We start from the raw sequence: 26,499 nt of genomic DNA on the forward strand, positions 1-26,499 counted from the left end.
CATGTGTGAACTACTATACGTGAGAAGCATGAGAGCAACAATTTACTCTTGGATATTACACGGCAAACAAATATTTTGTATTTTAAATGAAGTTAAACCGGGGTGGGGATAATAAATGTTGGCTTCAAGATTTCAAATTGCCACTAATTGTTTCCTCAACCAGCCACTTCATTAGGTACACCTGGAAATCAAGTTTATTACGGATGTCAGTTTTATTTATTATTTCTGCCTTTTGAAAGATAACAATGCTCTTTTTTTTATGTACCCTATCCAGCCATATTTCATTCCATCTAACCTTATTGATTCCGTTTTCATCCCATTCCAGTTTCAGAGCATCTGTCTCTAAAGCTCCTCCGCATCCCTCCCATCCGTGCTTTCCGATTGGCCAGCTGCGGTCATGTGTCGTCATCGCAGTCTGCTCCAATGGAAAAGTTACTTCTAGGCTTGTGTGCGTGCGGGACGATGCTTTTCGGGTGCAGGTGTACCAGGCCCAAAGAAACATTTTCAATTCATACACGGCGTTAAAGAGAAGGAAATAAAAAAGGTAAGACGGATGTTTTTCTGTTATTTTTGTGCGTGATTGCAATGCGCGTTGTGGGCTGAGGACTGCGTGCAAGTGCACCGGGTGGTGGTCGCGCGTTACCGCAATGCGGAGCCGCTGGGGCAGTCGTCATTGGGATGCGCACCCTCTTACTTTTTTTGTGTGCCTATTTTTAGAGTTAGACCGCACAGAAACAAAAAAAAAAACTATAATTTAAAATGCGTTATTTATTTGAATAATAAGTTACATATGTAAGTATTTTGCAATGTTGTGCAACAAAAACAACATGACATTGAAGACACAAAAGGGATTAGATCTTTCATGTGCTTTAGCATCTCCCTTTTTTTTTTTTTTTTAATTCAGTGACCTAAATTTTCTCTAGTCCATCCCAAAGCGGATCTGTGACGGGATTACACTGATGATAAAAGCAGATTGCTATGACTGAGTGGATGTCTGCAGCGGGTTGGGTGCTGAAGTGCAAGTTGTTTTTGTTGAGTCATCAGCAGCGCTGCACTCCCTGCATGCCGACAACTGAGAGCGCCAAATACGTTTGATTTATTCGCTGCATTGTGACACGATTGTTATGTTTGAATCAGATGGCCTCCACCACCTTGCTGCTGCTGCTGGCACTCGTCTCCTTGGCATCCGTCACGTGTAAGTACGGAATTACAATACATGGATGTTATAATTTATGATCCTATAACATTGTGATCTTTCTTCTTCTCAGTGGCCATCTTATTTGGGGAGCCCAGGATATTTGGGGGTGAGTTCTTTTGGGGATAAACTCCCCCCCCCAAAAATGCTCGTGCATATTTTTGTGTATGCGTCGTGATTGTTGTTATGATGTCATATTTAGAGGAAGCTACTGGTTACGGTCCCATATTCGAGGAGGAGCCAGTGGATGTAGTCTACAGCGAGGACTCCCCCGATGGGAGGATCTCCATGAACTGCCGGGCCCGGGCCAACCCTCCAGCCTCATACAGGTAGTTCAACTTCGTGAACTGTGGATGGCAGCAGTTTCAAAGTGGAGTGCCTCAAGGTTCCGCTCTCGGACCTCTTGTATTTTCTTTCCGTTTGCTAGGTGGCGCCGTGACCACTGGGAGATCAAGCTGATGGAGCAACCGGATGAGCACTACAGCCTGGTAGGGGGCAACTTGGTCATCAGCAACCCCAGACAGAAGAAGCACGCCGGCACATACATCTGCGTAGCTTGGAACATCTATGGGACGGTCATCAGCAAGGAAGCCCGCGTCAAATTTGGATGTGAGAAAGTACAACGCCCCCAAAAAAGATTTGCCCATGATTAAATGAGTGGATGTCTTCTGTGTTAAAGTTCTGGAGGAGTTTCCTCAAGAGGAGAGAGACCCGGTTACTGTAAAAGAAGGCCAAGGGGCGGTTCTGCTGTGTGCCCCTCCCAAAGCGTGGCCAGGTGTGTATCTCATTGCATCATGCCAACACCTTCTGCAACAAACTTGTCTTCTTCCTTCAGAGGAGGTGTCTTACCGTTGGATCTTCAACGAGTTCCCCGTGTTCCTCAACATGGACCGTCGCCGTTTTGTCTCGCAGAGGACCGGCAACTTATACATCTCCAAAGTGGAGGCTCAGGATGCCGGGAACTACTCGTGCTTTGTCTCCAGCCCCGTCCTGGGGAAGAGCGTCTTCTCCAAGTTCATCCCGCTCATCCCTTTGCCGCCAGATGACGGTGAGTCATACACTACAGATACTTCCTGAGTGTACAAGGGGGGGAAAAAAATATTCTGTGCTGCAGGTGAAGAAAGAAAATACCCAGCAGACATCAGAGTGAAGTTTCCGGACACGACAGCCATGCTAGCTTCCAACATCACGCTGGAATGTTTTGCTCTGGGGAAGTACGTTTGATCGACACCACCATTTCCAACTCCCATATGGTTCTCGGATATTATGTTCGCAAAATTCGAGACTTTCAGTCTTTCCCCACAGTCCCATCCCTCACATTGTATGGAGGAAAGTGGACGCCACAGACTTGCCCGCCAACCACGAGATCAGCGAATCGGGCGCTGTGTTGCACCTCTACAACGTCCAGTACGAAGACGTTGGAGGCTACGAGTGCGAGGCCATCAACACCAAAGGGAAGGACTGGCACAAGGCCTGGCTCTACGTGGAGTGTGAGTGTCTAAAACTCAATCCTGATGGTTTGAATATCTAGAACCCAATCCCGCTTTGTTGTCCAGCTGCTCCCGAGTGGGCCGAGACCATCAACAACACCCAGATAGACATTGGGTCTGCGCACACCATGCGCTGTGTTGCATCTGGGAAGCCTTTCCCATTCATCCGCTGGTACAAAGATGGCTATATGGTGAGTATATAAATATATATATATATATATATATATGGAGATGAATAATAATACATTTCCCTCCTAGTCAGGAAAAGGTGAGCTTCAGTTCTCTAGCTTGACGTTTGATGATTCCGGGATGTACCAGTGCATCGCAGAGAACTACTGGGGCATCAAATACGCCAACGCCGAGCTGCGAGTGATCGGTGAGCCCAAACATCTTGGTTTCTATCTGCAGTGTGTTGACCTTTAAATTTCTCACCTTCAGCTTGCGCTCCAACATTCGAGTTCAACCCCCTGAAGAAGCAGCTCCTCGGCGCCCGAGACAGCCGCGTATTGATCGAGTGTAAACCTCGAGCAGCCCCCAAGCCTCGTTTCACCTGGACAAAGGGCAAGGAGCTGCTCTTCAACAATTCACGGTCGGTGGTCTTCTCATTTCTATCTCGTCTCATCTCCGCTAACCTCGATTTTTTTTTATTTTGCAGCATCTCCATCATGTTTGACGGCACTCTGGAGATTCTTAACGCCACGAAAAACGACGAAGGTTTCTACACGTGCTTTGCTGAGAACGACAGAGGGAAGGCCAACAGCTCGGGCTATCTCACCATCATGGGTCAGTCCAACATTATTCACATGGAGTAGTATCGAAAAATAACAAATCGGCCACGGTTGCCCAGAGGCGACCACCATCACGGTGGCTCCCGAAGACTCGGAGGTGAAGGTGGGCGACGAGGTCATCCTGGCCTGCTCGGCCTCTCATGACCCCATGCTGGATATCGCCTTCATCTGGGCCATCGACTGCCGGGTCATCGACTTTGACACCGAGTGGCAACACTTTGAGCGCATCATGGTAGTAGCGTTGCGTTACTTCTATTTAAAATGAAGAAAATCTAATCCTTAAATCACTTTAACTGCCTTTCTATGCCCGCCGCGGAAGAGCCAGGAAGGCAGTGGGAACCTGCGTATCAAGAACGCACAGATCTGGCACGAAGGCCGCTACACATGCACGGCTCAGACCGTGGTGGACAGCGACACGGCGTACGCAGACCTAAAACTCATCGGTCAGTTCAGTTTCTTTTTATCCCGATCAAAAAAACACACAAGTGGAGTAAATGTATGTGGCTGTTGGAGGTGTCCCGGGGCCTCCTGGCGTCATCCGAGTGGAGGACATTGGAGACACATGGGTGAAGCTGTTGTGGACCAAAGGAGCAGAACATAACAGTCCTATTCTGTACTACACCATTCAGACCAGGCACTTCTGGTCTCTGAATGAGGACGACTGGAGGAACGCCAGCACCTGTTTGTATCAATGACAATAGATCACAGATGTGCACATATTGGCCGCCAGGTGGCAGTATTATACATTACTTAAACTTGAGCATCTTTCAGCGCCCACCTTCCTCGACGGCACCGTGGAGCGGGCCGAGGTCACCGACCTGTACGCTTGGATGGAGTATCAGTTCCGGATCATCGCCACCAACGAGTACGGCTCGGGTGAAGCCAGCATTCCCTCGCTCAAGATCAAAACTTGGGACGCACGTAAGTAGACACAAATTGCATCTATTTAATATTTTCTAACCCTAAACCTCCATCCCCCGAACCACCAGTACCGGTGGTCTCCCCCACAGATGTCGAAGGCTACGGCGGTCGGAATGGTGAAATCATCATCACATGGAAGGTAAATGAGCCCAATTTCTGAAATATTTATAACTCATTTACTTTGAGTACTGCTCTTATGACCTTGACTTCCCCACAGCCTGTGGAGCCGTGGTATTTCTACGGCAAAAAGTTCGGCTACATCGTAGCCTTCAAGCCTTACGACGGGTACGATTGGTGGTACGAGACCATCTCCGACCCGGAAACCAGACGCTACGTTCACAAGGACTCCTTCTTCCTCCCTGGCGATGACGACTTCCAAGTGAGGGAATTCCAGGTGAAGATCAAGAGCTTCAACGTGAAGGGAGACGGACCTTACTCCCTCACCAAGGTCATCTACTACCCTCGAGACGGTAAGGATACCCCGGGTGTTGCTTGAGGCAGTTTCTCTGATATAGTACAGGCTAAACAAAAAGGGTCCATGGGTTGACCCTTGAGGGACTCCACATGCCATTACGTCTCATTTTAGTGCTGAATTCTTACTTTTCGACTCCAGGAACTTCATACAGGGAAGACATTTTTCCAAGGACAGTCTCCTAATCCACTAAAAGTCTATAATGAGTCTTTTTGTGTTCTCTAGTGCCCACAGACCCGCCAACAGATGTTTACGCTCGGCCAGTGTCGTCCACTGAAGCTCTGGTGTGGTGGCTCCCAGTAGTGGACACTGGGACGGGCCTGCAGCAGTATATTGAGGGCTACCAGGTAGAATCTTGAGCAAACCTCTAGCTCCTAAGTATCTGCTTCCTAACTTGTATTCCACGTCAGGTTAAATACTGGCGAAAGTACTACGACACGGAGCCCGGAGCCAATCGCATATTTGTAAACGCCACGGCAAACCAAACCAGACTGGAGAACATGCTGCCTGATACCCATTACCTCATAGAAGTCCGAGCTTTTAACGGAGCAGGTCTCGGCCCGCCTGGCGAACACTGCGAGATGTTCACCAAAAGACCACGTAAGACTGGCAACAACTTCAGAGATGTCGTGTAGACCATAAGTAACATTAGGATGGCACGTCATTCTTCACAGCGCCGGCGGAGCCCCCCAGGATGTGGCGCTTCATCTCCTGGACCGGAAAGTGGCTATACGTGTGGTGGGATCACATCTCGTATGACTGGTTTGGGAACGTATCTTTCCCGCTCTATTATAAGGTAAGACGAATCTTTGATGAGACACAAAACAAATGTTGGACTGAGGGCCTTATTGGATTTAAAATCTCACCTACTTTTTAAGGTCATGTTCCGGAAGACGGGCTATATCTACGGGAAGGTCTACGTCACAGGCTGGCACTTCATAGACTTCCCAATGCCACAATTCGGCGACTACGAGCTTATGGTCCGCGGACGCTACGAGGGAGGCGACGGTCCCATCAGAACCATTAAGCTGCTGGGTAAGAATACCTGGAACCATTTCAATCTGGTTCCTCGCTTCACACGAGCTCCATTTCTCTTCAGGTAAGGCCTCCATGATCTCGCCCACGCTAAGCCTCGCCTCTGCACTGTTGCTGGCGCTGTGCATTGTGAGATTGTAGCGTCAAGACAAGAGATTTCTGCTTTTTCCTTTGCGTGCTTGACATCAGTAGTGGTACAAAAGAATGTCTGTCATGAATCTTAGAATTGGAGGATGGAGTGCACAATCCACATGTCATTCAAACGTCTTTCTTTTTGAAACCGCTTTTATTTGTTTGGAGTGTATCATGTAAACTCACTCGCGATCGTAAAATATAAGAAGCACTATAACAGCATCCGATTGTATGTACATTTGTGATCGCTTGTAGATGAGCAGAGGATATTGGGCCACTTACACAATTTACTGTCTATTATTTATTAAAATATTACTCCACCAATCTCCGGGATGTTTTATTACAAAAATAGATATATCAAAACCACTTTTGGGGTCAAATAATGTACACTGCTTCACACTGGACACAAGATACAATCTTCCCATTTATGTGTGTTGAATTTTTTGTAACAGCAGATAGCGCTATAGTTACTTGTACCATACAAGCAGCCTCCTAAGTGTAACAGGAGAGGATTAATATTCCAAATATCTTGACAAATTGTGTGTGAATGCTGAATGAAAATACACGGAATCAAATGGAAATAAATTGAATGATATGAAATGATATTATAGTGATGCCACTTTGGAATCTCTTTTGAGAGCATTTCATCATCACACGGCAATTGTAAAGAGCGTATTATCACTTTTAGCACCTTTGTACAAATGGGGTCAAAGTGGCCACTTAATGTTTTATTGCCGAACTTGAGACAGATGCATTTTTAATGACTGTTTCCAGCTCAAAGCATCAAATAATGCTGCATAAGTGAAAAATGCTAATGCTCGGAAAAGACCGACTTTGCACTTTTTTTTTTTTTCAAAATCGTCCTCTCCCTGTGGTTAAAAAAAAAAAAAAAAGCTTTAACCTGGAAAGCTGAAGCTCATTCAATCCGCTCCTCTTACAATGTATTTGAATGAGTTATTCATTTTACAAATAATTTAATCAATTATTAATTGCTGCTGATCACAGTCACTCTAAATAGCATCTATTGATTGATGAAACCCTCAGTCGTTCCTTGCGATAAATCACCATTAAGGGAAGACAAGCTTAACAAATGACGGTTAATACGCATTCGAAAGAATCTGGTGTCCACTTCAGACAGAGGGGATGTCACTCGGGAAAATGTTAGGATGAGGTCAGAGGCTTTGTCCAAATACGTCACCAAGGTTACCCTCAAACTCAAATCGACCTTTGTGCGTATGTAGCCGTAATATCAGACGAGATTTTCTATTTTTGTTGGCTGTGTTTGCTCGGAGAAAGGGGTTCAGCATTTCACATCGCCGGATACATTAACGAAAATGTATGCAACCTCATAAATGTCCCCCTACCATTTTTATTTGCCTAGTAAAAGCTGTAAGTTGGACTTGTAAATTCCGCACATAAAATCATGATAAATAATACAGCACGCTGTTTATTTTTCTATTTCATTCAAATCCAGCCTAAAAAAAGGAGCTTAGTTAAAGCAGGATTCCTGTTTCGAAGGTCATTTGAGGGCGCGGGTGTACCTAATGTATTGTCCCGTGTCATATGCACGTCGAGGTGACCTCATTCTTCATTTGACCCCGCGACGGCTTCCAACCAAGTAACATAAATCCTTATTAGGTACCGGCGTGGGTATAATTGTACCGGACCGTTATTTATTATTGAATGAACAACATGCCTCATGGGAGCAGCAAATAGCTTTACATCTTCATACATGAGCAACATTGTTTTGTTTACTTCTCATGGATGCTAATATTTATTTGATTTGATTTCCAAATGGGTAAAGAAAGTGGTAATGCTGTCAAAAGGTCACTCGAGCTGATTGTACCACCTAGCGGACTGGCATGTTTACAGCACTGCAGAAAATTACTCAGTGTCACTATCAATCAAAACTGTCACCATGCTATGCATTGTATTGCGTTAATTCCAATACGTGTTATTCCAAAGTGTACCTAATGAATTGTCTTCTTTGTGTGTGTGTGTGTGTGTGTGTGTGTGTGTGTGTGTGTGTGTGTGTGTGTGTGTGTGTGTGTGTGTGTGTTTCACACATCATTAGAGCGCGTCTTCGGCGTCTGGGTGCTATTTCGCTGACAGATCTGCTCTTAGTGGCCCTCTGTCATCAGCTCTGTCATAGTGCAGGGTTGCCATAGCAACATATGTCTCAAAAAGGGGGAAAAAATGGTGATTTGATTAAAAGCAATGGCATAGGGGGCTCCAATTCTAACTGACAGGCTCATGTCTCCTTAACTAGCATTTAAGTGGGGCTCGGCTTTTTTTTTATTTTATTTTTTTATCCTCAGAATGTAAATCGGCTGTTAAAATAACCTTGCACCAAATCATGTGTACATTTTAAAGTCATTTAAAAGTCTTTTTAGGTATGTTTGCTTTTTTTGCCATCTAAACTGCAAAAATCTTTTCGCTCTCACTTTTTTTTTTTTGCATCGCCATCCGGGGAGTAGTAAATGTTTTTATTAGCCACTTAGACTGCAGATTGGGCCCAGCAGAAGGTTTTAAGCCCCGCCCACTCAATTAAGTAATCAATCGCATGCAAGTGTAGCTTATCTATGAGGATCGAAATGGTAAATGCTTGTAAAATATCTGCAAGTTCTGCAAGTTACCTTGAAAACAGATTTTTTAGCAGTTTTTGACCTTTTTTTTTTTTTTTTTAAAGTCTATGGATCGATTAAACGGCTTCACGAGAAGCTCTTCGTTTTAGCGTAGTTAACTCTTGGGGACTTAGGTGCCAATAGTGGAACCGGAAAATATCGATTATACTTCAGTGAAAGTGTTGAACAAAATGTTATTACACGTATTGACTGCAGGTCGCGAAGGACCCCCAATCAATGTTTGCTCACTTACTTGCACTCTCAGCTTATTGTTCACACAAAAGTGTCAAATGTTTTTACTGACGATTTAGAAAAAAAAAAAAACTGTTTCTGTACTTCTTCCTTATTCCTCTTTTTGTGATGGAAGCAGAACACAATGTTCTTATCTCCCATGCAAGAAGCACAAAGAGAAACCCGGGCAGCTGAAACCAGGAAGCGAGACGAAAACGCTCGGAGGTCAGCGACACGCGACTAATCTCACGCCCACTAACCTGAGCGCCCGTTCTGTATTGTGCCAGATTAATTTGCGACAGAGAAGAAAATTCGCATGAAGAAAATCCAGAGTGTCGAATTGTATTATCTTTCGGGATTGATTGTTCCGGACTGAAATTCTCTCCTGAGTCGTCTCGTCCATATCCGTAAAGCCGGAGAGGGATGAGTCCTTGTTCTCCTCCATCTGCTTTTTAAGTTTGAGGTTAACACTCGTCAAAGTGTTGTGTTGGCCTTGTGCTCCCCCGTAATCCAGTTAAGCACCCGGACAATGGAGGAACAGCTGGCTTGGCCTTCTTGAGCTCATCGACAGCAGCAGATGATGGACGTAAACCCCCCCCCCACCGGGTCCCCCAATCGTTTTCCAATGGACATTTTCGTAACCCTGACCATATCCCGACAGAGTAACCCGACGTTAGCCCGTCACTGTCCAAATTGGCCGAGGTGTAAGTCTTCGACAACGAGATTCAGGTATCAGGATGACTCCAAGCCGCAATTTCCCAAATGGTCTTTTGATCTGCTTTCTATTTGTTTTCTTGCTGCGATGCTTTCTCTCAACCCAAGGGGTGTGCGGTTCAATAGAGTCACAGATGCGGTCGAAGGTTTAAGAGGCCCCGCTTGTGCCATTAGTGCAGCAGGGGGAAGACTTTCCACACTGGCTTTTATTGGAGTGGCGCCACTGGCTTAACCCGACAGGGTCATGCCATGCGGGCCATTCAAATGCCAAGAATAGGAAAGTAGTACTTCAATGGGTGTCAAGGATAGCAGTGTGTCCAGGCAGTTCCAAAAGGGATCTCTCAGGATTCCAGTTTGTCCGTCTGGGAGTCACCTGAACAGGCTGCTCGGGTTTCAGATTCCACGCTGTCCAGACGGTAGCGCGACTGCTGTATTGCATCATGAAGCGGAACTGAGGCAGCCCACCCAAAAGGGTATCGGGTGACAACACTTCTGAAACATGGACACTTTTATGCAGTCTCGCTCGGCCAATCAAGCAAGCCGCAGTGATTTGACTCTTTGTCTTGAAACGATAACGGCGGTGAATGATTTTGCACGACACGGCACATTTGGAAACAAAACCAAAAAATGTGTTCAGCTGAATGCCCATCTTGCTCAATAGTATCTCCTTGCATTGTCTTGCCCGTCTTTTGTTTCTCCAACTCGATAATGAAATGTCTTTTCACAGTCATTTTTCCTGAATGGGACGACATTGTAACAATTGCATCTCAGCATTAGTCCATAATTAATAGTTAAAAATGTAATTACGTGGGCGGGCAAATACAATGGGAAGGATACTTTACAGTAATTCCCCGCTGTCTCTTGCTTTGAGTCTAATTGTGTTTTTAGCCAGATGAACGGCTCAGCGCTGGTAAATAATGGATGGCTTACGGATAGTGAGAGCCGTGAGCGAGACGCCCTCGAGCTCTTCTCACGCCATCGACTTGGAGGTAGTGAAGACGTAATTGAATTACATCGAGGTTTTGTCTTATTAATCAAAGGCGAGGGTTTAACCCAGACCCGAAGCCTGACCCTAAACCGAACCGTGTTGACGACCCTGAAGGACACACTTGACTACAATTTTCGACCCTAACCCGGAAAAAACTTTTCCTGATTCCCAATGCGAGACCTTCAACACTTTGCTCGTTTCAAGTTTTACAAGAGGCCGATGCACGTGTGCGTGAGATAGCGACCGACGGTAATATAAGACGATCCTAAAACTGAAGGAGAGATGATAGAAAGAGGGCAATATGAACAATAAAAATGGATGGCGGAGGTCATAAACCTGCACCACGATGATGATATCACCTTTTGATGAAATGCCACCGTGCTAGCATTTTACGATTCCTCCGGTGAGAATTAATCGGATTAGCCAAGTTGTCGATCGGGTTTTAGGACAAAGATAATGAATTGAAAGGAAGGGGAAGCTAATTCATTAGCTGGTGATGTCATTTTTTCGGACGGTGGTGACCTCACCCGTACGTTTGCTCCGAGAAGGGTTAAGTGTTATCACGGGGGTTGTATCTGGCGCCCTTGACTTGCCCCGCTATGGTCCTTGTACCTGGGTGATAAGCAATGACGCATCTGCGCTGGCCGCCTCATCTTTTAGGCCGTGACAGCTATTGGTCATCCCGGCCCTTTGGCTGACGGGGAGTTCCCGTGTTCTATTTCATGGTAAACATAAATCAATGTGACCCATATTGGCCCTGTTACCTCCATAAAGTCCGGGACGGGAGCTTTCATTTTCCCCTTTTGTTACCACCATACATAGGTTGGATGCTAACGTTATCTTTTATCACTAACGAGGCCGGCTAGCCCGCTAGCTAGCTCAATAGCACTCGAATCTCCGCCTCACTCAGTTTTGTGTCGCATCTGGGTACTAAAAGGCTTGTCGGCTAGCGAGTTAGCAAGCGGAATATTCCTCTTGACATTCCAGTCTGTCATTTTGATACTTTTTGTTGCATCTTAACGCTTACTAAAATATTACACCAAACTTTAGCAGTGGTTGTTAGGGTTGATAGATTAGTTTGATCCTATGCTTATGTTGGAATGTAATCTGTAATAATTGACATAGCTTGTCCTGTCTTAACAAAGTGCTAAGATCCTTTGAACTGATTGACCAACTGCAGAGGAAGCAATCAGAGGTGTTCTGTTTACTCAACATCGTAAAACACCCCCTGCTGTGACCCCCTGAGAGGCCAGGGGTTCACCCCCACCTTGGCCACTCTCACCCCCACCCTTCTTCTCTCAATAAATACTCTCTTGCATGAATCCAAAGTCAGAGTCTGTTCGAAAATCGCTGTACCTACAGTAACGGACTGGCTCTCCACTTGCAAGTGCTTAAAGGGCATACTGTCTCTCGTATGGTTCTTGCAAAATAAGTTAGGTCAGAACATCTCTAACAGTGGTCTCTAGAACTAAAACTAATTGAGCCACAGACATCATGAACCTTTCATCCAGGGCCCTGAATACAAAGCAGACATTGCAGGAATGGCGTGATTTTTTTTTTTCTTCTGCCTCAACCAAGCATTGAGTGTAGTGGGACACGCTGCGAGCTAATTTGAAGCCAATCAATATTAGTCTGTGTTTCTTCCTGTGTGTCAGCCCAATCCGGTGCCCTTGTCAAACTGTCCAAGCGGCATCACTTTGGTGACCGTAAATCCATGGCGGGCCTCGTTTCTCTACAAATCCACGAGGGCATCTGATTGAATGCGATCGAGATTGATTTCCGCGCCAACTCCAGTTGCGTTCTAGATTTGAACTTGATAAAACAGCAGGAGACTTATTAGACTTAAAACGATTGCTCGGCGTCTTTGCAAGCACACCTGCACGCTCATGCGACGATGCTCACAATCTGAACTCCGCCCTCTGTTTCTCTCTCGGCCAATGAACAGGAAGCCCACCAGCAGCATGCTGTGAAAGCAGCCTGCCACAGGAGGAGGTGTGTCCGCCGGAGCCAAAAGTCTGCCTGCGTGCGAGTGTGAGCTCACACACTGGAAGAGGAGGAGAGTGGAGGAGACGAAAAGAAGCCAGGTGCTCTCCGTCATCCTTGCGAGGACACACGCACGTTCCCGCAAAGACGGCAAAGTCATATATGTGTGTTTGCACAGAATCGGGGATCCTCTGAGGGATGCCAGAGGGGAGCCAAGGAGCAGGAGCGCGTTTCAGCCCCGCGGGGGAGCTCAGGCGCGCGGGCATCTCACTCCGACGGACTGAGCGCCGTCTCCCCGGCAACCGCCATGGGCTGCAATTTGTGCACCTTGCAGAAGCGGGAGGAGCACTACAAGCTGCTCTACGAGATTGCACAGGTAAGAGGATGATGATTACCATGATGGGCGATGGAACACACGATGGAGAGCGAGAAGAAACTTCAAAGTGGGCCAGATATGAATAGGAGTGAATCCAAAATTGAATCGGTTTGAGATGCAAAACCCTAATATACCCTAATATATATGTATATAGTCATACGTTTGAAATACCTTTTGATACAAAAAATGTTGCATATTCCCAAGTTATGATTTGCCGAACTTTCACAAAAACTGCCCGCTATCGTTTTGAATTTATTATGAATGTCATTGCTTTGAACTAGGAGTTTTTACCTTTGGGGCACGTTTTAATACGTTCCCGAGAAACAGAGATGGTCTTTATTTATTTCTTTTTTGGCTGCGAGCCTTCAAACGCATTGTCAGCATGGGCCGAACATTCCGTTTCACAAGATTCGGATGCGTTGATTAGAAAAGAAAGTGTGAAACACACCGTTATTTTCCCTAACAATTCTGACCATATGGTTGGGCGTCCAGCGTGGCAAACGTGCTTTGTTAACGAGTATGGCATTCATTCATCATTTAGTCGTGCTCTGCGAGCGAGCAGCAGCAAAATTGGACACCGCCTCATGAGGATGATTTCATGGGCTGCTGTTAAACCAAGCAAAAAATTTGAGTAAGGAGGCAAGAATGAGCGTTATTATAAATAATGAGCTGCTTGGATATAGCACACCTCCAAAAATATCACTATCACTGTTCACTCACGATGCTGCCCCCTGATGGTTTGGAGTGTAGCATGAGGCTTTTCTAGGCTGCATTTTGGATTTTATCCAAACTGCAGCGTATCTTTGACAGCCGCTAAAGCCATAATACTTGTCAAAGGTGGGAAAAGAGACGAGAGTTTAGTTTGCCAAAAGTGTGTCACCGCGGAGGCTGACAAGGGAGTGAGAGATTTCTCGGCAATCCCCCTGTGGCGTTTCGCTTTCATCGTTCCACGTTTCTCAAGTCTTCTCTTGCTCCCTGTAGTTCTGGTCCACTGAGCTTTTTCGATGCGGTTTGCGTTTCCACGGATACCACCCGCTTGGATTACGAGATGAAAGCTAATTGATGCGTATCACCGGAGTGAAATTGTTTATTTTTGTCTCATCGACAAATTTGATTTTTTTTTTCAGCACAGTGCCCTCTAGCAGTGAAATCAGACACTGGCGCAAATTCGCCACTGATCGATACATAGATGAAATTATTATTATTTGTTTTGTCCCGAGACGATATTGTTATTGGTGCTGAGTGAGCATCCTATCGGGTCGTGAGCGTCCTATCGGGTCGTGCCCACCGGGGACAGATGCTTAGCCACATGTCCAGCCTGTTAGACAGCACCGTGGGGGTCAAGTCCTGTCCAGCCGGCCGCTCCATATGGCCTCCTCAGACCTGGTCCATGACATCAAGCAGAAGAGGTTGAAAAAAATATATAGTTTTAAATAAGCCGACCTTTTCAATTTGATCCGTATTTCATTGTCGGAGTGTAACAAGTGGTGCTGCCAGCCTGCGCGGGTCAGCAAGTGGACCTTTGCCCACATGAGCGTAATTGGACTTGACAAGTCGTTCGCTTTCACACCCGTGCAAAAGCTCGTAGAAGAAAAATGTATTGAGTTAGAATTTTTCTTTTTTTCCACGTCATACACTTTCATTTCTTGTTTGCGAGGGGTCAAAAAGGCAAAAAGCAGCTGCGCGACGACGACTGTGCTGCTTCTGATAAGCCTGAAATGAAAGCCTGACTGGGGGGGTCGACGCAATCCTCCTTCCCCCGCCCCCCCCTTCAGACAAAGCCCAAAGATGCACACACGCAAGATAGACGCATATTTACACATTGCACATTCTCTGCTTTACTTTTACGACTGTGTAAAAATGTCACATTTAGTCTTTATGTGTGTTGTGGGGACTTATCTGTTGTTATCAGCTTTGGCCAATTAGCCTGCTCAAGATGATAGGATAGGAGAAGGAGAAAGAATGAGGAAGGAAAGCTTCCATTCCCTCCTTCCTTATCACTAGCCAGCCACTGTTTTAACTTTGTTCCATCCCACTGCCTTGACCCTTTCACTCTCTGGCGCACTTACTAATACACTTAGGTGTAACTCCGCCCCCTCAAAGGAGGAATTTTTTTTTTTTTTTTTTTTACCTAGGAGCATAGAGAGACACATAAAAGTAAAGGAGACAAGAAAGAGGGAGACTAATCCGATTTTGTCTTGCGAGCTGCTTGCCAGTGACGCTGGCCAACCATGATAACCCAATAACACACCTAACGGTCACATCTGCAGGCTAAAAGCCAACCATCTGGAACTTGTCATACGTTTGATCGGACCCTGAGGTTGATCGGCCGATTCCCGTCAAAATATACATAATTGGCGTATTTATTACCGATTCAAAAAACAACGATCAACGATTGTGCAACCTGCAGTTAACATGAGCCTGTGTCTTATTTTCGTAAAATTACAGGAAAAAAATTTTGGAATTTTTTTTCAATTAATCGACTTGTTAAAATGATCGTTCGTGAGGAGCTCTAAAATAGAATTTTTTTTTTTTTATATATGTTAAAAATAAAATCCCACATCACAAATTCCAAAGCGTATGACTTCTGCACCCACTTTGACTTTTCATAACACGTCAAGTCCATTTCAGAAAGCCACATTGAGGACGCAGGTGGTCCGAGGTGGGATGAGATTACAGCAGCACACGCTGGTGTTGAATTCCCACTTAACTAAGCTCACTTTGGAAGTCAATTAGGCCCACTTGGAGGCTGCCGTCGAGTCCAGTTACGGATAGAATAGCGCAAAACCATCTGCATAGTCGGCGGCTATGATTACATGCGCCACTCGTGTGCCTTCGGGCCACAGAGCGAGAATGTCCAAATGGTGCTGAGAAATGTTTGCGGAAAAGCTGTTGGGGTTCCATTTATTGCTATTGTAAAAAGTATGCGAGCAAAATAAGTCGTTTGGTAGTTTTGGTACAGATTCAGTAGGACAAAACACAGATAAAGGGGGGCAGTTTTTAGATTTACATCTCCACCAAAGGGCAAACTTCCTGTTATGAATAATGCTAATGAGCTACATCTTCCAGTTAGCATAAACATGCATCACTTTGAAATTCGTTGAAAAAAAAGTTATAGCGGTGGAAAAATATCGGGTTCACACTCCGGGCTTTTTGTAAGAAAAAAATAATAATTTTATGCAAAGAGCCAACGCATGAATCTTTGATTTGCTATTTTTTCGGGTGCTCTCGAGGAAAATGTTTCACTTTCCAAGTCTTTTATGCAAATGATAATCTTTTTTTTTGCCTTTAGCCCAAATCTGAAATAAATTCATTAGAAAACAATCAAAGTGCTTTCTTTTTTCGGGGGCTTGTTTTGGGTTGTAAATGGCAGAAAATTGAAGGTCATTGAAGCTGTAAAAGTGCTTTCCTCTCCTCTTGTGACAAAAGCAGGCTCATTACGGCGGCGGCAAGACGGATGCCGGCTAATTGTTCTTGTCTTGGCGGGATAGCGAGTCTTGTGGATGCGCTCCGTCGAACTATTAGTTCAACCGCAGACACCCCTGTGCCATCACTGCTCTTTCATTTGACGTTTCATTTGTCAGCTTGTGCGTTTCCCATTTAATTGCAACCTCAGCGCTAATATCAATACTCCAACAGTCCTAGTTGAGGCCGTCTCATGCGAGGAGAGATACAAAAGAAGGCAAAATCACCAGAAGAAGCTTGTTTTGCATACGGAAGACAGCAGGAAATGAAAAGTGCTCCGACAGATTTTTTTTTTCTTTGCTATATTGCATTCCCCGTGAGAACAAAAAGTCCAATTTAAAAGGAATAAAAGCAACTATCGCTGTGAAACAAGTTATTGACTAGAATGTTGACATTCTTACTTTTGTGGCTTCATCCATTTTATATTACACTCATTTATTTTATGATTTATTGCCATAATAACAGTATATTGTATTGCACGTTTTAGCTCAATGTAATATTATTTATTGCTGATTGCTTCGATGCCTTCAATCCATTATATATATATATATATATATATATATATATAAAAGAATGACCTAAAGAATATTTATTTTGAATTCATCTTCTGTGGGCGAAGGCTTAGTTTCTGCCGCTCTGCTTAATCCGCGTTTCATGTTGGACGTAAAACTAATTGGTTGTTTTTGTGCGCAACCCCGCGTCTGCAAAACCCTGAAGGACACTCATGGCCTCTTGAGCACCCTTTTTTTTTTTTTGCATACGTGACGGCGAAACGCTGCAGTCAAGCACCGCGTTGACATCCGTGAGCGGCCATCTTTACAGCCCGCTAGCCGTTTGATTTGCATTTTTGGCTAATGTCTCCTATGAAATGCCTTGTCACTTTGATTAATTGGTGCATTGCTGAAATGAAAAACAACATTAGTGATTGGACAACGGGGGAGTAAGGATTTACATTTGTAGCCACGGCTAAGTATGATTTGTCCAATTTATGGGCTGGCACGCCAAAGCCAATATTAGTCTAAATAAAAAGTGGCTAAATGAATGCAATAAATAGTATCTAGCAAAACCAGAAGATATTTGGGGGAAAGATATGTTTTAAAAAATTGGATTTTGAAATTTATATTGCTTTTTGGGTATCTCAGCCCCCCGAAAGCTCTGATCCTAGAACCGCCCCTGGTTTCAAAGACAAGTTTGGTTTTAAAGCAGTATGGTCGTTTTTAAGAGTTGTAAATGCCCAACCTGGCGTACTCGAGTACTCCAATGACTTCCCGTGGCGTATTTCCTCCTCTTTCAGCATCAATGGCATGTTGGCGTGGCAAGGCAAAAGGGGTCAATGCGATTCACTGCAGCCTGTCACTCAAAGTCCCCCTTCCACTTTTATTATTGAAATGAGACATTTATGACGGCCGCCGTGGCCTCAAACCAGATTGTGGCCGCGAGCCGCCACCTGCGCTTCCTTCCCTTGTCGCAAGACGCCAATTTCCCCTTATGGAATAACGACGGCACTTGTATTGAAGTGAAGTTCACAAGAATCTGAAGGAAGGCGATTGGGCCAAGGTGGGCTTTGAATCGCTTTTTGTCCCGCCGGCCATTGTGAAGCCGCTCGGTGTCACCCGACATTATCAGTTCAGTTAATGCTGCGAGCATATCGCCTGTTGGGAGAACATGTTGTGTATGAAGAATGTATTTTTGTTTCTTTCTTTCTTTCTCCCACACAATGACACACTATCTGACAGATTCCCCATCATGCTCTTATCTCCACGCAGCCAACACAAATAAAATCTCTTATCTGCAGTCCTCCTGTTTGAATTGAAATAAAAAATAAAAAAAAAAAGCTTTTTTCAAGGGGCTGACTCTTGAGCATATTGGAAGCCTGAGGCTGACCTTCATCGTGCTACTTTTAACCCCAATTTTCAAGAGACGCCATTTGCGCTCCAGCCGGCTGCTTGGAAGCACTCGTGGCTGACGATGAGTTTAATTAGAAGATCACAAACTAGTTGATTAATAGCCTGTGGCCTCGAATGGCAGCTTGCTGGTTTCCCCCTTCGAGGATATAAACGGAATTTGTCATATATGTGTGATTGAATAAAAAATGACTTGGAGTGCATATTTGTCACTGGGAAATAACAATAAGTGGCTTATTTAATATATGGGCTGTTTTGACATGTATTCAGATTAGCTGACAAGCGTCAATCACTTTGACAGAGCACGTTCACCTTTCGCATTCCCTTGTGGCGACGCCTTTTCAAATCTTACGGGGAATAATAAAATATCCCCGAAAAGCCTCGTGCTGCGTGAAACCAGTTTGATTGCTTTTATTTATCGAATGGGGTCACTGTGCTTAATTAGTGGACAAGGTGGAATATCGGAATAATGTCTCTGCAGGTGAACAGGCGTAACTTCTCCAAGGTGGAGCAGGATGAGACGGCGGCGGAGGCCGTACGACGAGATCCCGTCGTGGCGTCGGAGGAGGAGGGTTGCGTCGCAGACGTGTGCACGCAAACCGACATCACCTTCGAGCACATCATGGCGTTGGCCAAGCTCCGACCGGCGACGCCGCCCGTGCCCGACGTCTGCCCGTTCCTATTGTCTGATAGGTGCGAGCTCCGTTCTTCTATTCTGTCTTTGAATGACAACCGCATGCGACAAGACTGTTTTCTTTTCAGCTGCCATTCTCTCCACACAATGGAACACGAGTTCTACGAATGTCCTGAGTACCTGTCCAGTATACCTGCTGAAGTGGAACGGACTGAAGAGTTTGTTTATGAGGTACAAGCGCAATTTTGTCTCACAGTTTCAATTCTGAACTTGACTCCAGCATGTACAAAAGCACACGGCAAAACATTTTTGTGTCTAGTTTGCAGTGCTCGTTATCAATATATACAGTATATGTTCTATTCTGCTTGCCCCGCCCCCTTTCTTTGTCTCAGCCAATCATTTCCATCCTTAACCCAACATGTCCAGTTGTTCCTCAAATTAATAAAATGAAAAATGACGTTTGGTGAACATTACAGTTCATTTTGGACCAAGCCAACGCTACACCAAATTGCCAATTGCTTGGTTGGCTGCTTTAACGAGCAGACAAGAACACATGTAGCATGTGTGTATGCGCTAACAAACGGGTGACAGCGGGTCCCAAAGAGGACCTGTGGGTGATCGTCTGTGACAGTGACGAGCCGCCGTCAGCTCCGTCTGGTTTAATGGGCACTTCCTGGTTCAGCGAACGCCATTGTGGGTCATTAGGGTTCCCCTCGCTGCCAGCTGAGGTGATATGGGTGAGAGGCTTGGTGCAATCACGAGGTCAGCTTGGCAGACAGGTAGCATATCAGTCAGACTGGATGAATGAGACAAGATAGTCCTGGGATTGCTGCTGATTGACAACATGAGGCCATGAGACTCACAAATTGTAAAGTGGACAATGTCTAGGATGTTAAAAGTAGCTTTGAATGTAATATTTAGCCCGATGGTTTGCTTTACATTGAATAGATCTGCAGTATAGACAGATAATGGAACAATACTAACAGGTATGTATTATTTATCATCTACGTAGAGCGACCGATATAACTGCTGTAATGAGAAGCTGAGAGATGAGGTGGCTTTCCGGTTCAGTTTTGTTTTGCAGTGCCCCCAAAGGCAGGATGAAAAATGACCCCCCCCCCAAAAAAAAAAAACCAATTATAAATAAAATAAATTATAAACAATTATAAATAAAATAAATGAATAAATAAGTGATAAATAACTGAAAAAATATAAATAAATGATAAATAACATTGTTCCACAGTTAAGACCCAAAACACATGCAGAAGGCTGATGCATGTTATCACACAGTGTGGAAACAATGAACATTACATGCCGCAATCATTTCTTTTCAATTAGACAAGATGTTAAGAGGCAATTAGGCAGAAATGTAGCAGAGGCCGCCGCCGCCGCTGTGTGTAACATTTACACATCTTTACCATTTAACACTGAAGTGCCAAAGCAACGCAATGCAATTGTTGGGAGAGGAAATGATTTGATGTCACGGCTGTCTGGATACAAATTCGGGCTAATCATGTCTGATTGAGCCTCGGGACCTTTTTTTTTGCGCAAGCAACCCCAGCTTGATGAGATCCCGTGTTTATGGGGGTCTGCTTCTGAATTTGGCTGTCACGTCTTATAGAAGTAATAAAGCGGTGAGGTTTTGCAAGTTGTCGTACATTAACATAAACGGCAACCTTTGAAGGTCACTTTTACACAGAAGGTTCAATGCCATAGAAAATAATTACTTCCGCTGTCAATCTTGGATGGCGCCCCTTCCACCCACCTACACGTTATTTACCTTCTTGGATTACTTAGCTCATCTGGTTGGTTCACTTAACATCATTATGAAGATAGAAACTTATTGGTTTCTCCAACAGGAAGTGGAGTTATGCAAGCAAAACACTCAAGAGAAATTGGGCCTAACGTTGTGCTACCGGACGGATGAGGACGAGGACATGGCCATTTACGTCAGCCAGGTAAAATCTCGTCGTCCTCTGTTGACTGCGACCAGAGAACCTTTGTTCAAATTATTTCCTGGGTTGACGGTCTTAGCAATGCTTGTCTGAAATTCTACATGGTGTGTTTGGTGAAGGTGGAGCCCAACAGTTTAGCAGCAAGAGACGGACGCATTAAGAACGGCGATCGTATTCTACAAGTAAGTTCGTACGTTACGTTGGATCCCTTCGTAAAGACTTTGTGACCGAGCACGACTGCTGTACAAACAAACACAGGAGAAAAAAGACAACCCTAAAATCTCCTCTCACATTTCATCTATTAATTCTCTGGGCGTAGTGTATCTCTTTGCTCGCGGTGCCATTATCTCCTTATGGCAGGCCCATTACTCTAGAGGAGAAAAGATGAACACCTCCTGTCAAACAACAGTTAATTGTATGGCCAGAGAAGACTGAAGAGGTTGGACGGTGCGCTTGCTCAACCTGTGGTGGAACATGCTTAGCAACGGTGATGGCTGGGAGGGTTCTAGATCGTAGACGTGTGAGGTTCCCAAAGGGCTGAGCTTGGTATCATTTTAGGCATTTGTTTGAGTGCAGATAAATGGCCATACGGTCCACGATAGAGAGAAGGCAGTTTCCTTGCTATCAGGAGAACACGCAAAGAGCATCGTCCTGCTGGTGACGAGGCCAGAGACACAGGTAACCACCACGGGCATGGTCTTGACACCATGTCAAGGTTTCTTGGTTTTGAGATGATTTGATTTTCAGCTGGAGGATGATGTGTGGCTTGATGATGAGCAACAAGAGTTGGTGAAGGAACTGAAGATGGAGATCCTGGAGGTGGGCAAGAAGAATTGCAGCCGCAGGCAAGACGAGGTGAGACTTGGCATCGGAATCCAGATGTTTACCGAAGGACTGGTTTTGGAATTCTATATTCGCAGGGTCAAGAGGAAAGGACAACGGACGCAGCGACCTGTTCCTCCAACAGTCAAGACAAAGACAGCGGGTTTGGGTGCGGTACCGACAGTCCCGAGCACCAACCGTTATCGGCCGGTCTCTGCAGGAGGAGTCCCGCTCAGTGTTTGAGGGACCAATGGCGAGCCCAGAATCCACACAGCAAGCGAGGTGCTCTGATTCCACAGGACAAGCAAAGGACAGAAAGTCAAGGGCAAGGTTGCGAAGGAGTAGTGAGCGTTCACGACGGTGGAAGTGGGATTCTGGCGGTGGAGAATCACTTCCAGCAACTTCTGGAAGTCAAGTGTCAAATCCGGAAGGGCGTGGAGTGCGGGGTGTACTCCATTCGACACAGTATCGAGTGTAGCCTCACGGAACAGGGAGGTGGACATGGAGATAGCGCTGAGGAGGCTGAGGAAGGTGAAGGGGTGGAGCAAGAATTGAGGATGTTGAATGAAGAACTACGCAGCATTGAGCTCGAGTGTCAGAACATCATGCAGGCCCATCAGCTCCGCCGGCAGACGGACGCCTTAACCCCGCTGCCTTCTTCGCCGGGTCGTAGGCTCAAGAACCACGGCAGGCTGGCAGACATTCATGAACACCCTAAGAGCCGAGAAAAAGATAGCTCCAGTGCCTACAACACAGCCGAGAGCGCACGCTCCACTCCGCTGGGAGTGGAGCCATCTCCCGAGCACTCCCTGCAGAGACGCATTAGCATCGCCAACCAGAAGAACCTCCAAATGGCCTCCGGCAGCTCCATCCCTGTTCCTAAGCCTCAGGGCTCATCGGAACAAGGTGCACCAGCAGATCCCGTTGTTTTCTCAAGCAGCCCGGACCAGAGTAACCCCTCTCGATCCGAGTCCGACCCGGCGCTGCCTGCGGACGATGAACGCTGCGAGAAAAAGGGGAGAACCAAAGATCCAAAAAGAAAATCGCCCTTTGCCTCATACCAAACAAGCCCTTACCACGGCTCGCTCGGATCCCGGCAACTTCAGGTTGGTACGAGGCGTGTCAATTGAGTAGACGCTTTGGAATATCCAAATTTGATTTGGTCATTGGCAAAATCACAGCAGATGACTTCAGATTACAACCTGATCGAGATCATTTCTTGGTCTGTTTGTGTTCCAGGGCTACATGCAGCTGCTACAACAGCACTCTTCCTTGGAGTATACCCAGAGCCAGCTGAGTCTCCTGAGCGTCTGCCGGGATCCGCTGAACCGCAACGCTCGCTCCGGGGAACCTCGTCTGGAGTGGAAGGTCAAAGTGCGAGCCGACGGTTCCCGCTACGTGGCCCGGAGACCGGCTCGAGACCGTATCCTTCGAGAGCGGGCGCTCCGGATCAGAGAAGAACGCAGCGGCGGGATGACCACGGACGACGACGCCATGAGTGAGATGAAGATGGGTCGCTACTGGAGCAAGGAGGAGAGGAAGCAGCATCTGGCGCGAGCTAGGGAGCAGAGGAAGAGGAGGGAGTTCATGCAGAAGAGCCGCTTTGAGTGTTTGAAGGAGGGTCTGGCCAGCGGGGCCGACGCCCACAAGGAGCTCAACATCCTGGAACTCAGTCACAAGAAGATGATGAAGAAGCGCAACAAAAAGATTCTGGACAATTGGATGACCATCCAGGAGTTGATGAGTCACGGGGCTCGAGTCCCAGACGACTCCCAAGTCCATAACGCCTTCTTGTCTGTTACGACGGTGTAGGAGAATGTTTACAGTCTGTTGTTTGGCAAAGACGGTTCTTGCTTGTAGCATTTTCTCACTTGAATACTTTTTGCAACCTCAGCTATTTTACTATTATTGCTCGGCTTTTGGTAATGTAGAGAACTTCCATGATCATACCGTATATGTGATTGTGACTCCATCTCAGACTTCAAGGCAACATTTCTTTTTACACCAGGGGGGGAAAAGGGGATATTTTTCACAATTTGTAATCTCTCTACTTAACTTTTTGTATGAATTTTTTTTTTCTTACACTGAATGTTAATGTGATGTAAATAGATTTGTTGTAAATGTATCACCAAAACTGTGGAGGTCAGAAATTGTTGTACCCAAAAAAGGACCTTTTGAACAGACCCTTAAAAATTATTTCATGCGTGATTAATTTAAAATGTTCAACACGCGTATTTATACTGTTACTATTATTTATATTAATTGTAAATTATTATTCTTAATTAATATGGTTACGTGGCTACCTTACGAAACATTGAAAGATGTCAATAAATGTCTTATTTGTAGCTTTACTACTTAAAAAAAATATGGCTTTGAATCATTCATTGCTTAGGAATGAAAAATTATCTTATATATATATTTATTTATTTATTTATTTGATTATTTTTGGGGGTATTCTTATTTTTCCGGTCTTTTTTTGAAAAAAAATAAATCTGGTTTTTTTCTGCCATTTTATCCAAAATCGTGAGTGATCAATGGCGTGCAATCAGCGGCACTCACGACTCCCGGAGGGTGATTAGCGAGTATGATTGCTAATTGAACATACGAGCATGTAAAACCGGAGCTTCCCTAATGGCGGCACCTGGATTATTACCTCCCCGACACAGTCCTGACATCTATCTATATTATTGCTCTCTAGAAATCAAAAGAGTATTTTTTTTATGATGTTTCCAGGCTTGACAAGGCATCATCATGTCACTGCAGTTTGTGAGATTCATGTTTTTGTAGTGGGAAGACTGACTGCTTGTATATAAAGTATGTGGGGGGGGGGTTGATGTGTGTCCATTTACAGCTCGGAGGCATCCTCACTAAACTATACTTCCATTTCAAAGCGAGACGCCGCGGAAGTCTCCTCATCCCCCGTCAATCTGCCGCATCCGTCCACAGCCCACTGAGCTGAAGAATTAATGAGACACATCAGAGTGGTGCTTTTTGTGCATCATATTAAATCAGGTGAACTATATATTTTTTCAAGGACAGAGGGACAACACCATTGAGTCCATTTTGGATTGATTAGATATTACATTTTTTTCACCTCATACTGTTGGTATAAATATGTTATGTATTCTCATCTATGTGCCTCATTCATATTCCAGCAGACAAGCGGGTAGGGCGGCGGCACCGTTGAAAATTGCAGAATCCCAGAGCGCTTTTAATCTAAGGACGGCTTTGAAGCAGCCAACGGCCACTCTGGGAACTCTTGAGCGGGTGAGACTTTGTGTCTTTGCATTTTTGTGCACCTTTAAGTCATGGTACTTCCTGTTTGAGGTTTTATGGTGCATTCGGGAGGGGTTGGAGAAAAATCTTTGGGTTTTGGATCATAGTAGTCGCTTCAATCTTTTCATTTTTTGTTGGTGAGCTACAGAGGCAGTTTTTGCTTGATCCCGATTAAACCTCAGGGAATGATTGTCACACATCCAAGAAAGACTCCTACCGAGTTTGAATGGTATCGGATTTAAAATGAGCAAATTGCTTGAGATGATGTCATAATGGTGTCGTCTAATCTGAGTCAAGCAAATTTTTACGTTATTTACTCCAAAAAGGATTTTTTTTAAAAATTGGGCGGGGGGAATTAAAATATCACACTTACAGTAATATTATTAGACTGCAGTCGAGATGCAAAATAGGTCATGAATAAAAGATGCACGTGTTTCATTATACTGTATTTCCTTCATCTCAGCGAGCTGTGTTTAACTTTAAGGTTGGTTTGGCGCCATTTTGAATCTCAGTCCCTTTGGGCAACATCCTTAACGTGGAATGTAAAAAATGCAATGCACCACCACCCTTGAGCCTCAATAGAATAAATTAAATGGGATCATTAAATAATCTTACATTTTCTATGCATCTTGATGCTGTACGTATCTTCTGTCTTCACCAAACTAATATTGCGCCGTTGCTATTGATGACTTTTCCACTTTAATGCAAAGTGTTTTGCTTTGGAGACTGAAATCAATGAAAGTCATTCAGGCATGAACGAAGGGAGGGGGGGATATAAATAGATAAAAAGTGCTTCAAAGCGAATGCAGTAAAGCCGAATTGTTAATCTCCCTCATTGGATGGGACTAATTAAGCGTTTCACACTGAGCGACCAGTCAATGAAGACGAATGGTCGCTCTCACTTGGGTTTCTTTCAGCGCTGATCAATTAAAGTTTTTTCTTACTAATATTTGGGATTCATTGGACTTGATTAAAAAAATATACATTTAAAATATTTTATTTATTGAGTTTGAGTGATAAAAATAAAACGGCCTTGCCTGAAAGTTAATATAACGACTTTATGTTACATGACAAAAAAAAATCTACTTTTTAATTTTCCAAACGTCATCCATCTATTTACTCACCAGAACCTCCTTAGCACACCCTTATACTTAGCATCATCTTCTCCTCAGAGTGTCGAAACGTGCGCTAATAAGCAATACGCTTCATTGGAGATGGAAGAAACGTTGCAATTCCTCGAGTTGCCTTATTACGGATGCCTTAAAGCCACCGGGGAGGTTCCGGAGAGAAAACTCACAAGGCTATTAACACGGATCACCTCAAACGTGTCCATGCACATAAAAACTTTTACAGTCAACAGAATATGATATCAGAAATAACACGCAGATCATATTTGGGCTTATTACACATGCCCCCCCCCCCCCCCCCCCTCTAAAAAATTACATTGTAATGACAGCAAAAGCATTTAACCTTGTGTGACACCGATCCATTAGC

The 26,499-nt window shown here is 44.9% G+C and overlaps 2 protein-coding genes across 2 annotated transcripts; both read left to right on the plus strand.

Annotated features, from left to right (window-relative positions):
* The first annotated feature begins 507 nt into the window (after positions 1 to 507).
* Positions 508 to 6,322, plus strand: cntn1b (contactin 1b). The gene is made up of 24 exons (XM_085902264.1): positions 508 to 544; positions 1,138 to 1,195; positions 1,269 to 1,304; positions 1,398 to 1,524; positions 1,623 to 1,804; positions 1,875 to 1,970; positions 2,031 to 2,243; positions 2,310 to 2,409; positions 2,501 to 2,685; positions 2,752 to 2,876; positions 2,944 to 3,061; positions 3,124 to 3,274; positions 3,341 to 3,468; positions 3,533 to 3,705; positions 3,793 to 3,916; positions 3,987 to 4,154; positions 4,245 to 4,394; positions 4,463 to 4,533; positions 4,612 to 4,864; positions 5,092 to 5,213; positions 5,277 to 5,466; positions 5,541 to 5,662; positions 5,745 to 5,901; positions 5,966 to 6,322. Exons 2-24 carry the CDS (start codon positions 1,138 to 1,140, stop codon positions 6,040 to 6,042), a joined length of 3,126 nt encoding a protein of 1,041 aa, XP_085758390.1. The 5' UTR covers positions 508 to 544; the 3' UTR covers positions 6,043 to 6,322.
* Positions 6,323 to 12,859: 6,537 nt separating this feature from the next.
* On the plus strand, positions 12,860 to 23,894 carry pdzrn4 (PDZ domain containing ring finger 4). The gene is made up of 9 exons (XM_085902492.1): positions 12,860 to 12,949; positions 18,800 to 19,011; positions 19,081 to 19,183; positions 20,812 to 20,910; positions 21,027 to 21,089; positions 21,484 to 21,585; positions 21,655 to 21,762; positions 21,828 to 22,835; positions 22,969 to 23,894. Exons 1-9 carry the CDS (start codon positions 12,881 to 12,883, stop codon positions 23,539 to 23,541), a joined length of 2,337 nt encoding a protein of 778 aa, XP_085758618.1. The 5' UTR covers positions 12,860 to 12,880; the 3' UTR covers positions 23,542 to 23,894.
* Positions 23,895 to 26,499: the final 2,605 nt, after the last annotated feature.

The sequence above is a fragment of the Syngnathus leptorhynchus genome, chromosome 21, assembly GCF_054491065.1.
Source record: "Syngnathus leptorhynchus isolate UIUO chromosome 21, UIUO_Slep, whole genome shotgun sequence".
NCBI classification, from domain to species: Eukaryota; Metazoa; Chordata; class Actinopteri; order Syngnathiformes; family Syngnathidae; genus Syngnathus; species Syngnathus leptorhynchus.

What these genes read in the sequence shown, in the direction of transcription:
- cntn1b (XM_085902264.1), top strand. Translation starts at nt 1,138, where the DNA reads ATGGCCTCCACCACCTTGCTGCTGCTGCTGGCACTCGTCTCCTTGGCA. An exon ending in CTTTCCCGCTCTATTATAAG is followed by an intron (nt 5,663 to 5,744) that starts GTAAGACGAATC and finishes CTACTTTTTAAG; the next exon opens with GTCATGTTCCGGAAGACGGG. An exon ending in CAGAACCATTAAGCTGCTGG is followed by an intron (nt 5,902 to 5,965) that starts GTAAGAATACCT and finishes ATTTCTCTTCAG; the next exon opens with GTAAGGCCTCCATGATCTCG.
- pdzrn4 (XM_085902492.1), top strand. Translation starts at nt 12,881, where the DNA reads ATGGGCTGCAATTTGTGCACCTTGCAGAAGCGGGAGGAGCACTACAAG. An exon ending in TGCTCTACGAGATTGCACAG is followed by an intron (nt 12,950 to 18,799) that starts GTAAGAGGATGA and finishes ATGTCTCTGCAG; the next exon opens with GTGAACAGGCGTAACTTCTC. An exon ending in TCGGATCCCGGCAACTTCAG is followed by an intron (nt 22,836 to 22,968) that starts GTTGGTACGAGG and finishes TTTGTGTTCCAG; the next exon opens with GGCTACATGCAGCTGCTACA.